At 38.5% G+C, this 15528-nt stretch overlaps 1 protein-coding gene across 2 annotated transcripts in view; it reads right to left on the bottom strand.

Annotated features, from left to right (window-relative positions):
* Window positions 1–12715: 12715 nt before the first annotated feature.
* LOC5572710 overlaps window positions 12716–15528 on the bottom strand; it is a 28412-nt gene continuing 25599 nt past the window's right edge. For both annotated transcript variants that reach the window (XM_021856375.1, XM_001660480.2), the window contains exons 5-6: window positions 13039–13329; window positions 12716–12978 (exon numbers count right to left, since the gene is read on the bottom strand). In XM_021856375.1, coding sequence (XP_021712067.1) covers window positions 13244–13329 — 86 coding nt within the window. In that variant the 3' untranslated portion in view covers window positions 12716–12978; window positions 13039–13243. The remainder of the gene's footprint in view (window positions 12979–13038; window positions 13330–15528) is intronic.

Below are 15528 nucleotides of genomic sequence, written 5' to 3'. Positions count from 1 at the left end.
AATGTTTCCTTCATTTATTATTACCTTAATGTAAAAATGCATAACAGTGGCTCTGCACAGATGCTGAATGAGCTATTTTGAAAAAAAAAAAAATCAAATCAAGGTTTTGTTATTTATTGATTTGTGAAAGATATATGCATCAACATTGACTAAGTGGTTTGTTCAATTATATTTCAAGTCGCCTTCTACGTTCTCGGGCTCTCTCCGTTACGTTGTTGATAATGCATCTGTCTAACAATATGGAAATCATGTGTTCGTTTCTCATCTCATTTCATTTCATTGCATCATTTCATGCAGATGCATCATTAGTGTGCAAGTGTCGGAGTTTCCATTCTTTGTACTGAGCAATACCGACACCGACTGCTTCGAATGCATCAATTTTGGATGAGAGAAAATGTTGACGGTAACACGTTAAGGGAGCCGTTAAGTCCTCTGCACTTCCTCGAGATAACCCTGAGAGTTTGGAAAATGGTGGAATTGGAGTATTCGTCTTAGTAAACGAAAAGCTTGACTATAAGGGCTCTATATCTATAATACATAATTTAACGGAGCACATAGTTGAGGTCTTGATAAAGTCAATACGTGGGATACTATCCAAAATTCAAAGAAAATGCAGCTCAAATTTTCCGTGAAAATTATGTCTATGATTTTGTGACAATCTCAATTAAAGTTTTGTAGAAAAATCTGACTATTTTTGTGACAACCCTACACAAAATTTTGCTTAAACCCCTTCAAGTTGCGTTGAATTAAAGACCAAATCCAGGTAGAATCCAGTCCAACTTTTAGTCATGCTTGATATAATTGCAGTTTTGTCTGTCCATTAGTGAAGCAAGTCTTTGGAGAGAAAACATTCTAGTGATCTTTAAAAAAACTCCTATGATCTATGATCATCAACTCACCTGGTTCCTGTTTAACTCTTTCTGTGTCCTTGGTTCCTGTTAGATTTGGTCTTTTTAAATGGCAAGAGGTCTCTAAAGAGCCTATTTTCAAGATCTAAATCGCTACCAGCGCTGATAATCAGTCACTGATGGCGTAGTAGTTGATTAAGATTTCTTCTTTTGAGGGTGTAAAATTTTTACAGTTTGACTGTTTTTTCATAAAAATAGGCCACGCCTACATTTTTGGTTAAGTGTTTAATGTTAGGTATTAGAAAGTAACTGTGGAGAAGAGAGAGTGTTTTTTTCTATTAGCATTATTCTATATAATATTATTCTATAATTCTATTAAGATGCTAGTCAAGATAGGTAATAATTATTCTTTCCATGTGCTTTATTTGATTTTTAAATTTACTTCTTCAATTTATTTTATTACGCCTTTCTTCAAGAAACATATCGAGGAAGTTCATTTCGTTGCTGCTTCTGCTGGCCTCACGAGGTTTCTGTGTGATGAAAAACGTTGCATCATCAGTGGAACTATACTTCATTTCATCTGGAGTGGAAGGGAAAAAGCAAAACGAATCTTCTTGTCTTCTGGTTTCATCGAAGTTGATGAATTCGTCGAACGCACGTTTGACGGTTGTGTGAATTCAAAATCGAAGTGCACGTGTCATGGAACGCATCGCTCAGATCATTCTGATTCAAAGTCTGGGTAAGGATACTCGGCGGCGATGGCGGTGACGCAGTCTAGGAAATAATGAACAATTTAGCTGTTACATACTGGAAAACAAATCTAATAAACAAACTCTAGTGGAATTAAATGGTATAGTACTAAATTCGTTTTTTTCATCTACTTTCGAACAAATCTTGTATAATTTAGGACAACATCTAAAAGCCATTGCACATAGGTCCCAAAGCCATATCTAGGAAGACAAACATATTTGCACTTAAACCTTCTGTTCTAGATATATGGTATTTTCAGTCAAGTTAGCTCAAACAAGTGTTCATAATGCACTACTGACGTTTTACATAACATCGCATTTTGAAGAAAGTAATGCATAAGTCATATAGGAAAGTGGTGGTAAAATGAAAAGCGAGAAAAAACAAATTTGTTTGATTTTTTTATCACGCACGGACGATTAAGAGGATAAATCAGAGGTTTCGGGTTGATACGAAGGTCAATTGAAGTGAAAATGTCAATGAAAACTAAGATTTTAAGAAACCACGTTTGAAAATTAGAACTGACGTAACATTTAGTTCGGAAGTCTTGAGGTTTTTCAGTGAGGTCAATATCGTTATGATATGATGTTAAATCTTATGCATTTACATTTCATTTTGAGTGTGTTACAATCATTAATGGATATATTTTTCGGGAATGTAATAAATGTTTTCAAAAATATTTGTTTTACTCACGTTTTCGCATGATATTCATTTTACCACCAATAGCTGTTCATTTTACCCACATACTGCAGGTAAAATGAACGTTTGCATCGTGTTTTGCTAGCGATAAAAATGTGTGAAAATTCAACTACCTATTTCAGTCTTAATTCGTGTCGCTGCTATAGATAACATCCCTTTTTTCATGTTGTGCAATATAACTAATAAAATCCTCGTTTTTCTATCAGAAACAGGATGATATTCTTAAGGTGTTCATTTACCACCCTTCCCCTACTTGTAAAAATCAAAGTATTAAATATACGCAACAGAAACATGTTTTTTCATTGAAGGTTGTAAGGCAACTTGTAATCATTAAACCTTACAATGACTGTATTTCACCACAAAATATTTTCAAATGGATCTAATACTTTTGTAATACATCATTCATCTAGCCCGAATAGCATGGAATAAAATTGTAAAGCAAGTGTCACTGTATTAGGCATTTCACGGCGAAATTCTCTCTCTTTCGCTTTTCAATAAAACTTGAAAACAATGCACATTAGTTCCAAAGCCATATTATGCGTGGCGCGAAAAATTCTCGCGCCGACTATCTTAAAAAAATGCTTGTTGCCGCAGGTACTTCAAATCGTGTTGGTGTCTTCTGCGCGATCATGCCTTGGACAATCAGGAATAATCGCGCAGAAGACATTAAACGATTTGAAGTACCTGCGGCGATCTACATGCAATTTTAGAAGTTTTCAAGATTGCCGTCGCGATAAACAATCGCGCAATGCACAGTATCTAGGAAGACAAATGATTGCGCCTAAACCGTCAATTTTAGATATATGGTGTCTTCAGCAAAGTTTCTCCATATTTACCGCCGGTGTACTTCAAGGTTCAATCCTGGCCGATGTTATGGAATACGAAGTACAATACGTACTGAGACTGCCTCTTCCTACGGGTTTTAAGTTGTTGGCTCCGCCGAGATATCAACCTAGTGATTTTTGGCGAATCGATGGAGGAAGTAGAGTTGACAGCAGCGCACTCTATTCCATAGTTGAGGGAGGAATGGACGAGGTCTAGGAAACTAGGAGTGGTCCATCACAAGACTGAGGTGATCAACAACCGAAGTCTGAGCAACGGGCGCTTATTCGGTAGGTGATTGCACCATAGAGTCCAAGCGATCCCTTAGGCATCTTGGAGTAATCATCGATGACAATCTCAGCAAACACACGCAAGCTCCTGGCAGGCGTGGCGCTATCCATACGAAGGTAAGGAGGACCAATCGCGCTTAGAACGAAACCTAAAGCGGTTGGAAAGCACGTTTAGGATCATGTGCTTAAGAGTAGCAAGTGCATACCGATCGGTTTCTAAAGAGGCCGTGTGCATCATAGCCGGGTTGACGTTCAATGCTTCAACCAAAGAGATCAGGTATGAGGTATCAGGTATCAGAAGGCCGGCTCCAGAGGCACGTTCCCGCCATTTGGGAGATTTTGTGCCATCGCCATATTTGAGCCTATTTCATCATATACCCGAAGGAGAGCTATCACAGCTATCACACACAAATGTATCAAACACTGAATATTTGCCATGTGAGTCCGCAGTGGCCAGTCAAGGTTGAACCAAGAGACTGCAATTCTGCTTTGACAGTTTTGTTTTTAATACTAGCCACCTTTGGGATGGCTCAGTAATGTAAAATTTGTTTGACGATAGGACTCAAAATTATTCCAATATTGCTGGTGCTGAGATGCCGCCCAAGAATTTCTGAAGCTTCACCCAGCACTTCGAAATTGGAATAGCTGCCTGAGGGCCAATAAAGTCATGCGATGCTCCATTGCGAGCTAATTCATAAGCCAATTCATTCCTACTAATGGAAGAATAGCAAGGACCCATAAAAGGTTTACAGAGTTGACTGAATTCAGTTCCTCAAATTGAGTTCGACGTGCGATAACAAGCTTAGACCCTGAGTTGGCCAAGCAAGCGCTTTAAAAGCAGCCTCAGATAGTCAGGCTGCTTCATATATTCCTTTACAAATAGCCAGACGCCTACTCGTCCCGCGAAGGGAGTTGTGAAGAACAAAGTGACAAGCAATTGTGGATTCACTCGAAGCAAGGACAATTGTGTCCCAATTCACTGGAAGTGAAACATTCAAATCACTAGGATTTTCAATGATGGAGAGAATTCATAGAATTTGGTCACAACCAATTCTCAGTTTGTGGAGCAAATGCAAAGTCTGCAAATTTACATTCATATGTTCATATAGAGATGTAGCGATGATCAGATAATGATTCATTATCTGATACATGCCAATTCGTCAACTCGTGACTGATTCTGTTCAAGCAGAGCATTATGTCTAACACTTCTTCTCTAGCAGATACCATGAAGGTTGGGCGATTCCCTGAAATAAGTAATCCAAGATTTGAACTACTTGAGCATTCCATCAGACTGGAGTTTCTCAAATTGATATCTGAGCTGCTCCAGATGATGTGATGAGTATCAGCATCACTACCCACAAATCAGCAGAAAGCCTTTTCATAGGCAGTGAATAACAACTCGCTTGAAATCATCCATTGGGGATGGTTCATCATGTGGTAAATACAAACGAAAGACGTAGGGTCGATGTACCAATAGCCGCATAGCTAAGAACAAATATTCGTATAAAATCGAAAAATAACGCTAGCGTCATTATTTTTGCATCATCTGAAAGCTTTTTATCTTAGTTTTGTAGGAAAAATATGAAAACTACAAACTCATTAGTTTGTATTTATTATCGCTTGTGCCACTAAAGAACACATGTGCCTATAGTAGCACTATTTTAATTTTTGTTCCTAGCACACGGCGTTGGCAAAATATAAATCAAAACCGTATTTTTACAAAACTTTTTATATTTTTCCTTTAAAGTGTGGATCAAAAGCTTTCGTTTGATGTATAAAAAGTTCTTAATTCATCAATAATTTCGTATAATAAAAAATAGTTTCTCTCAGTAGTGCTACTATAGGAACAATAGGTTTACTATAGGCTCAAGGGAGCTCAAATTTTAAGCAAAACTAATTATTTCGATCATTTTTTGAACAAAATCAAGCTGTGTATCAATGGTACTTAGATAAATAGCTCCTGACCTTCATGTCAAAAATATTTCGAAACGATTTAAAGCGAAACGGCCGTAAGCCACTAGTGCGACTATAGGGACTGTCTACTAAGGGAACACTGACCCTATTTCCCATTGAGGTCACCAACAGAAACATCAATTCTCGCGGAACATTACTAAGGACCTATGTATTGAAATTGTCTTTCAATAACGGAAACTAGTACACGAGAAATACTGTAGAAACACAATTAACTTTATTAACCAAATAAACACGAGAATGAATTCTAAACGATGTTCACACTTCAATGGCGCTTTCACTTATGAATGAGAGTGGGGATGAATGGCGCGCTGGATGCGCTTAACAAGCTTTTCGCCATCACAGTAGGTGATGCTTTCGCGTGTTGCCTGATGTGCGTCACAGTTGACAGCACAGCCTTGTTGGTAAGAGCATCTCGATGTTGCTCCTTCCAATACTCCTCCTCAACGATCACCACCGGCCAAACCGAGCATACTAGCGAACTTCCAGCTTCACCTGCCAGTGCCTTGGTGAGTATATCCGCAACCATCTCCTCTGTGGAACAGTAAAGCAGCTCCAAAACTCTTGCTTCACACAGCTCCTTCACGAAGCACTGACGAGTCTCGATGTGCCTCGATCGCTTCGTTGTCCGTTCCGAACTGACGAACTGATGCAGCTCTGGTATCTTCCCAGAGTGTCACTGGCTTGAAACGTTGGCTCACCGAAATCCTCAAACAATGCAGAAGCCAAACAGCCTCTTGGCTCGCCTCGCTCAACGCCACGTATTCCGATTCCATCGACGAGAGTGTGACGAAATCTTGCAGACGGCTTGTCCACGAAATCGCTCCTCCGCATACATGAACACGATACCACTTGTAGACTTGCGAGACTTCAAATCGCCCGCCCATCCGCGTCCGAGTATCCAACAACAGCATGTTGGATACTCGGACGCGGACTGGGCGGCGGATTTGAAGTCTCGCAAGTCCAAGTGGTATCGTGTTCATGTATGCGGAGGAAGCGATTCGTGACAAGCGTCTTGCAAGATTTTTCGTCACACTCTCCGTCGATTGGAATCGTGAATACGTGGCGTTGAGCGAGGCGACCAGAGGGGCCGTTTGGCTGTCTGATTTGTTTGAGGGATTTCGGTGAGCCAACGTTCAAGCCAGTGACACTTTGGGAAGATAACCAGAGCTGCATCAAGTTCGTCAGTTCGGACGGACAACGAGCGATCGAGGCCACATCGAGACTCGTCAGTGCTTCGTGAAGGAGCTGATGTGAAGCGAAGAGTTTTGGAGCTGCTTTACTTGTTCCACAGAGGAGATGGTTGCGGATATACCTCACCAAGGGCACTTTTGGGCAGGTGAAGCTTCGGAAGTTCGCTAGTATGCTCGGTTTGGCCGGTGGTGATCGTTTGAGGAGGAGTATTGGAGGAGCAACGATCGAGATGGCTCTTACCAACAAGGCTGTGACTGTCAAACTGTTGACGGCACATCAGGCAACACGCGAAGCATCACCTTACATGTGATGGCGAAAAAGCTTGTTAAGCGCATCCCAGCGCGCCATTCTCCCACTCTCATTCATAAGTGAAAAGGCGCCATTGAAGTGTGAAACTCGTTTTAGAATTCATTTCTCGTGTTTTTATTTGGTTGAATAAAGTTAATTTGTGTTTCTACAGTATTTCTATCGCTGTACTAGTTTCCGTTATTGAAAGACAATTTTCCCAATACATAGGTCCTTTGTAATGTTCCGCGATTAATGATGGGTTTCTGTTTGGTGACCTCAATGGTAAATAGGGTCAGTGTTCCACTTAGTAGACAGTCCCTATAGTCGCACTAGTGGCTACGCGTTTCGCTTTTAAATCGTTTCGAATATTTTTGACATGAAGCGAGCTATTTATCTAAGTACCATTGATACACAGCTTGGATTTTTTTCAAAAAATGATCGAAATAATTAGTTTTGCTTAAAATTGAGCTCCTTTTGAGCTATAGTAAACCGTATTGTTTCCTTATAGTAGCACTACTTTGAGGAACTATTTTTTAGTTTATACGAAATTTATTGATGAATTAAGACTTTTTATACATCAACGAAAGCTTTGATCCACACTTTAAGGAAAAATATAAAAGTTTGTTAAAAATACGGTTTGATTTATATTTTGCCAACCGTCCGTGTTTGGTGTTAGGAACAAAAATTTAAAATAGCTGGCTACTATAGGCACATGGTTCCTTTTAGTGGCACAAGCGATAATACATACCAAACATATGAGTTTGTTAGTTTTCATTATTTTTTCCTACAAAAACTAAGATAAAAAGCTTTCAGATGATGCAAAATAATGACGCTAGCGTTATTTCGATTTATACCGAAATATTTGTTCTTAGCTATTGCGGCTATTGGTACATCGCACCCTACGTCTTTCGTTTTGTATTTACCACATGATAACCATCCCCAATGGATGATTTCAAGCGAGTTGTTATCAATGGCCTGCTATGAAAAGGCTTTCTGCTGAATTGTGCGGTTAGTTGATGCTGATACTTTCATCACATCATCTGGAGCAGCTCAGATATTCAATTTGAGAAACTCCAGTCTGATGGAATGCTCAAGTAGTTCAAATCTTGGATTTACTTATTTCAGGGAATCGCCCACCTTCATGGTATACTGCTAGAGAAGAAGTGTTAGACATAATGCTCTGGCTTGACAGAATCAGTCACGAGTTGACGAATTTGGGCATGTATTCAGATAATGAATCATTATCTGATCATCGCTACTCTCTATATGAAATATGAATGTAAATTTGCAGACTTTGCATTTGCTCACACAAACTTTGAGAATTTGTTTGTACCAAAATTCTAGACTTCTCTCCATTTTCATTGAAAATCCTAGTATTTTTGAGAATGTTTCCACTTCCAGTGAATTGGGGACACAATTGTCCTGCTTCGAGTGATCCCACATTTGCTTTGTCACTTTGTTCTTTCACAACTCCTCGGCGGGACAGTGGCGTCGGCTATTTGTATGGAATATATGAAGCAGCCTGACTATCTGAGGCTGCTTTTAAAGCGCTTGCTTGGGCCAACTCAGGCTAAGCTTTTTGTTATCGCACGTTCGACTTCAATTTGAGGGAACTGATATCAGTCAACTCTGTTAAACCTTTATTGGGTCCTTGCTATTCTTCCATTTAGTAGGAATGAATTGGGCTTATGATATATAGCTCGCAATTGGAGCATCGCATGACTTTATTGCCCTCAGGCAAGCTTTCCCAATTTCGAGCTGCTGGGTTTAGCTTCAGAAATTCTTGGGCGGCATCTCAGCACCAGCAATATTTGAATAATTTGAGTCCTATCGTCAAACAAATTGTACATTACTGAGCATCCCAAAGGTGGCTTAGTATGTAACAAAAACTGTTCAAAGCAGAATTTTGCAGTCTCTTTTGGGTTACAACCTTGACTGGCCACTGCGGACTCACATGGCAAAATATTCAGTGTGTTGATACATTTGTGTACGGTGTGATAGCTGTTGATAGCTCTTCCTTCGGTATTATGATGAAATAGGCTCAAATATGGCGATGGCACAAAATCTCCCAAATTTGGCGGGGAACGTGCCTCTGGAAGCCGGCCTCTGATACCTGATTACCTCTATACCTGATCTCTTTGGTGTGAAGCATTTGGAACGTTCAACCCGGCATATGATGCACACGGCCTCTTATAGAACGATCGGTATGCCCTTTGCTACTCTTAAGGCACATTGATCCTAAACGTAGCTTATCCAACCGTCTTTAGGTTTTCGTTCTAAGCGCGATTGGTCTTCCTTTACCTCGTATGGATAGCGCCACGCTGCCGGAGCTTGCGTGTGTTTTGCTGAGATTGTTTCATCGATTGATTACTCCAAGATGCCCTAGGGATCGCTTGGGACTCTATGGTGCAATCACCTACCCGAGATAGCGCCCGTTGCTCAGACTTGCGGTTGCTTGTCACTCTCAGTTCTTGTGATGGACCACTCCTAGTTTTCCTAGACCTCGTCCATTCCTCCCTCAACTATGGAAATAGAGTGCGTCTGCGTAACTCTACATTCCTCCATCGATTCGCCAAAATCACTAGGTTGATATCTCGGCGGAGCCAAAAATCTTAAAAACCCGTAGGAGAGGCAGTCTCAGTACGTTATTGTACCTTGTATTCCTAACATCGGGCCCAGGATTTGAACCTTGGAAGTACACCGGCGGTAAATATGAGAACTTTGCTTGAAGACACCATATATCTAAAATGAGGTTTAGGCGCATCATTTTTTGTCTTCCTAGATACTGTGCATTGCGCGATTGTTATATCGCGAACGGCATCATTTGAAAACTTTCTAAATTGCATGTAGATCGCCGCAGGTACTCAATCGTTTTAATGTCTTCTGCGCGATTATTCCTGTTGTCCAAGGCATGATCGCGCAGAAGACACCAACACGATTTGGAAGTACCTGCCGGCAACAAGCGATTTTTTAAGATGTTCGGCGCGAGAATTTTCGCGCCACGCATAATATGGCTTTGAGGAACTAATGTGCATTGTTTCAAGTTTTATTTGAAAGCGAAAAAGAGAGAATTTTCGCCGTTTGAAATTGCGCCTAATACAGTGACACTTTGCTTTACAATTTTAATTCCTGCTATTCGGGCTAGATGAATGCATGTATTACAAAAGTATTTTGATGATCCATTGAAAATATTTTGTGTGAAATACAGTTCATTGTAAGGTTTAATGATTACAAGTTGCCTTACAACCTTTTCAATGAAAAAACATGTTTCTGTGCGTATGATTTAATACTGATTTTACAAGTCGGGGAAAGGGGTGGTTAAAATGAAACACGCTTAAGAATATCATCCTGTTTTCTGATAGAAAAAACGGGATTTTATTTAGTTATTATTGGCACAACATGAAAAAAGGGATGTTATTATTAGCAGCGACACGAATTAGACTGAAATAGTAGTGAAATTTTCACCACATTATTATCGCTAGCAAACACGATGCAAACGTTCATTTTACCTTGCATGTATGTGGATAAAATGAACAGCTATTTGGTGGTAACATGAATATTCATGGCGAAAAAAACGTGAGTAAAAACAAATATTTTTTGAGAAACATTTTTACATTCCCGAAAATATATCCATTAATGATTGTAACACCACTCAAAATGAAATGTAATCGGCATAAGATTTAACATCATTTTCATAACGATATTGACCTCACCTGAATAAAACCTTCAAGACTTCCTAACTAAATGATTACGTCAGTTCTAAATTTTCAAACGTAGGGTTATCTGTAAAATTCTTAGTTTTTCATTGACATTTTTCACTTCAATTTGACCTTCGTATCAACCCGAACACTTTGATTATATTCCTCTTATTCGTCCGTGCGTGATAAAAAAACTTCAAACAAATTTGTTTTTTCCTCTGCTTCTTCATTTTACCACCAACTTTTCCTATATGACTTATGCTTACCTTTCTTTCAAAAACTGCGATGTTATGTAACAGTCAGCTAGGTGCATTATTGAACACTTTGTTTTTGAGCTAACTTGACTGAAAATACCAATATCTAGAACAGTAAGGTTTAAGTGCAAATTATGTTTGTCTTCCTAGATTATGGCTTTTGGGACCTATGGCAATGGGCTTTTAGGATGTTGTCCTAAATGTATACAAGATTTGTTCGAAAAAGTAAGATGAAAAAAAGCGAATTTAGTTACTATACCATTTAATTCCACTAGGGGTTTGTTTATCGTAAATTTGTTTTCCAGTATGTAACAGCTAAATTGTTCATTATTTTCCTAGACGCGTCACCGCCATCGCCGCGAGTTATCCTTACCCGAACTTTTGAACAGAATGATCTGAAGCGATTTGCGTTCCATGACACGTTGCACTTCGATTTTGAATTCACACATCCGTCTAAACGTGCGTCACGAATTCATCAACTTCGATGAAACCAGAAGACAAGAAGATCGTTTTGCTTTTTCCCTTCCAACTCCAGATGAAATGAAGTATAGTTCACTGATGATTGAACGTTTTTCTCACACAGAACCTCGTTGAGGCCAGCAGAAGCGCAACGAAATGAACTTCCTCGATATATTGTTTTCTGAAAGAAAGGCGTTAATAAAATAAATTGGAGAAGTAAATTTAAAAAATCAATAAGCACATGAAAGATATTATTACCCTATCTTGACTAGCAAATTCTTAATAGAATATTAGAATAATATATATAGAATTAATGCTAACTAGAAAAAAACACTCTCTCTTCTTCCAACGTTACATTTCTATACCTAACATTAAACACTTTAACAAAAATGTAGGGGCGTGGGCCTATTTTGTATTGAAAACAGTTAAACTGTAAAAATTTTACACCCTAAAGATAGAATCTTAATTCAACTACTAACGCCATCAGTGACTGATTGATCAGCGCTGGGTAAGCGATTTAGAGTCCTTTGAAAATTAGGCTCTTTAGAGACCTCTTGCCAACTTTAAAAAGGACCAAAATCTAACAGGAACCAAGGACACAGAAAGAGTTTAACAGGAACCAGGGTGGAGTTGATAGTTGTTGATCATAGATCATAGGAGTTTTTTAAGATCACTAGAATGTTTTCTCTCCCAAGACTTGCTTCACTAATGGACAGACAAAACTGCAATTATATCAAGCATGACTAAAAGTTGGACTGGATTCTACCTGGATTCTGGTCTTTAATTCAACGCAATCTTGAAGGGGTTTAAGCAAAATTTTGTGTAGGGTTGTCACAAAAATAGTCAGATTTTTCTACAAAACTTTAATTGAGATTGTCACAAAATCATAGACATAATTTTCACGGAAAATTTGAGCTGCATTTTCTTTGAATTTTGGATAGTATCCCACGTATTGACTTTATCAAGACCTCAACTATGTGCTCCGTTAAATTATGTATTATAGATATAGAGCCCTTATAGTCAAGCTTTTCGTTTACTAAGACGAATACTCCAATTCCACCATTTTCCAAACTCTCAGGGTTATCTCGAGGAAGTGCAGAGGACTTAACGGCTCCCTTAACGTGTTACCGTCAACATTTTTCCTCATCCAAAATTGATGCATTCGGAAGCAGTCGGTGTCGGTATTGCTCAGTACAAAGAATGGAAACTCCGACACTTGCACACTAATGATGCATCTGCATGAAATGATGCAATGAAATGAAATGAGATGAGACGAACACATGATTTCCATATTGTTAGACAGATGCATTATCAACAACGTAACGAGAGAGCCCGAGAACGTAGAAGGCGACTTGAAATATAATTGAACAAACCACTTAGTCAATGTTGATGCATATATCTTTCACAAATCAAAATAACAAAACCTTGATTTGATTTTTTTTTTTTTCAAAATAGCTCATTCAGCATCTGTGCAGAGCCACTGTTATGCATTTTTACATTAAGGTAATAATAAATGAAGGAAACATTCTTTTGAAAAAAGAAAACCGTTTCCACATACGTGTGGTGCTATCCTGGGATGAAGTTAGTTCCACGTTTGTCCATCACCAGTGGCAACCGAGGCAAAGCCAGCTTCGTCAATACCAAGAACTGACCGATGTCGTTATCTTCGTCGTCAAACAACAACACTTCCCACGGCGACAAATTGTCCCTGCAAAAAAACAGAATTTCTAAAAAATTATAATCATACAGGCATCATTTCGCGACTCACAATATTTGTATTTTCATGACCTTGTTAATGATGTCCTTGAACATCTGCCGTATGGCTTCGGTATGGTCATCACGGAGGCGTTGTGCGTTTGCGATCCGGCAGTGTACCGCTTGGAATGGCAGGTAATCAAACTGATCGTCCCAGCAGCGTAAATCTTTGAGGCTTACAACGGCAGTGTTTCCGTAATCGACATAGAACACCGTGATTAGCTCGGGTTGTAAAACTCCACGACGCGTGCCCGGTACCATAGATCGTCTTCCGAATACTTGGCAAAGACCAATTCACGAAAATCTAATAAAAACGAGATTGAAAAAATGTTAGTGAGTTTAATGATATAATGATTTATTAAAGATATAGGTATGAATGCTAAACGATGCTAATTAAACTCTCATATAGCATTATTACTTTGGAATTGATGCTATAGGTGACGCCAAAGGATGAAGCTTGCGTGTCATCTGTAGTCGATTGCAAAAAAGTTTGGAGATTTTTCTTCATACTTGCAGAAATGGAAGATTTCTCCTAATGCCTCCAAAACTCAACTAATAATATTCCCACATAAACCAAAAGCTCTTTATTTGAAACCTTCAAGTAGACATGTTGTCACGATGAGAGGGATTCCAATAAATTGGTCAGATAAAGTTAAGTATCCAGGGCTCATGCTAGATAAAAGTTTAACTTTCAAAAATCACATTGAGGGCATTTAATCCAAATGTAATAAATATGTGAAATGTCTCTATCCCCTTATTAATAGAAAATCAAAACTTTGTCTTAAGAACAAGCTTTTGATATTCAAACAAATTTTCAGGCCAGCCATGTTGTATGCTGTACCAATATGGACTAGCTGTTGTAATACCAGGAAGAAAGCTCTGCAGAGAATTCAAAATAAAATTTTGAAAATGATTCTGAGGCTTCCTCCCTGGTATAGTACCACTGAGTTACATAGAATATCCAATGTTGGAACATTGGAACAAATGTCAAATAAAATCATTTTTAATTTCAGGCAAAATCGTTGTAATCTTCTATTGCCGCGATTAATGCGTTATATGTTTAGGTTAAGTTAGGTTAAGTATATTAAAAGCGTTTTTTTTTCTCTCTTAGGCTGATTTTCTTTTATGTCACCCCCCTTCAAAAATCCGAAAATTGTGAAGGGGAGAAAAAAAAGATTCATAATTTTTTGACATCAGTTAGGTTTTTTCAATTTACAAAGTAAAAAACAAGTAAAATAATAGGGGGGTCCGTAGCCTTGAGGTTACGCTTTCGCTTCATAAGCGGAAGGTCATGGATTCAATTCCCAGCCCCTCCAAAAAATAACCCGTCCAGCCACCAGAAGACGCCGCATGGAGGACCGTGCTTAGGGAGCAAATCCATCCTCCGTCAGTATCAGATGGTGACTGAGACAAACTGACCCACTTCGCAGGCAGCTAGCCTCAAACGACTCAGGAACACGGCAAAACGAACCACCGCAAGAGCAATGGACTATGGCTTATGGAAATCAACTGGACCAACAGCAGAGCACTCTCCTACCTGCTCAGTGTGAGAGCGTAAAATAATGATCCATAGGATGATTAAAAACAGTTTAACAACTATCATTAGAAATTAAAATTTCGAAAAAATAACTTTTTTTTCATTTTTATTTTTTTGTTCCTTATTTATTTTTATCCCCCCCCCCCCTCGTACCTTCCAAAAGGTCTCGGACATAAAAGAAATTTGATATTTGTATCAGCCTTATAAGCAGGTGAAATCAACTCACCTGTAAAAAATCTGTAATATGTGTTAACAAAATGTTAATAAAATCTTAAATTTGTTTTACCAAATTAGGATGATAGTGTTGTCTAATAACACAGAACACCTAGATATAAGAAATGAATGTAATGTTTGGAATGATACTAATAAAAAAAATAAAAAAAAGCTATCTAATTTGTGAGGTTACTGGGAGGGATGTTTGTTAATGGGGAGGATCGTTGGGTCACAGGATTCACTTTGATAAGCGATTAGACCATGATAAATAATTATTTGTGAGATATAAACATGCTTGTATGTAAATATAATATTTTCATTTGATATGAACAATATCTATGTAAAGAAAAATTATGCCGACACTTGAGGTGACGAACCTTTCAAAGTGTGTTGAATAAAGTGAACCTTTCGCAAGTCTACACTTGTAGTGTCGAACCATTCAAAGTTTTTTTTTTAATTTCAAAAATAAAGGTAAAAAGAAAAAGGAGTTTTGAAAAAAAAGTTTCGTCATAAATAATTTATGAATCAGAGTTTATGTCGACACTCACAGTGACGAACCTTTCAAAGTTTATTGAAAAATCATATTTACGTCTCACCGTTGTAACAATGAAAGGTGCAGTCATACATATTTTATAGATTAGAAATAGTAGCATGAAACGAGCTCATCAATTGATCCGTCATCCTTGGGCAGCAACAATCCACTTTCAGCTTCACTCGTTTGCTCGGCTATATAAAAGCACTCAGAGAAAATAG

Source organism: Aedes aegypti, unplaced genomic scaffold (genome assembly GCF_002204515.2).
Source record: "Aedes aegypti strain LVP_AGWG unplaced genomic scaffold, AaegL5.0 Primary Assembly AGWG_AaegL5_hic_scaff_15_PBJ_arrow, whole genome shotgun sequence".
Lineage (NCBI taxonomy): Eukaryota > Metazoa > Arthropoda > Insecta > Diptera > Culicidae > Aedes > Aedes aegypti.
Note: the sequence above shows the minus strand (reverse complement) of the source record. Positions and strands in the feature narration are given on the sequence as shown.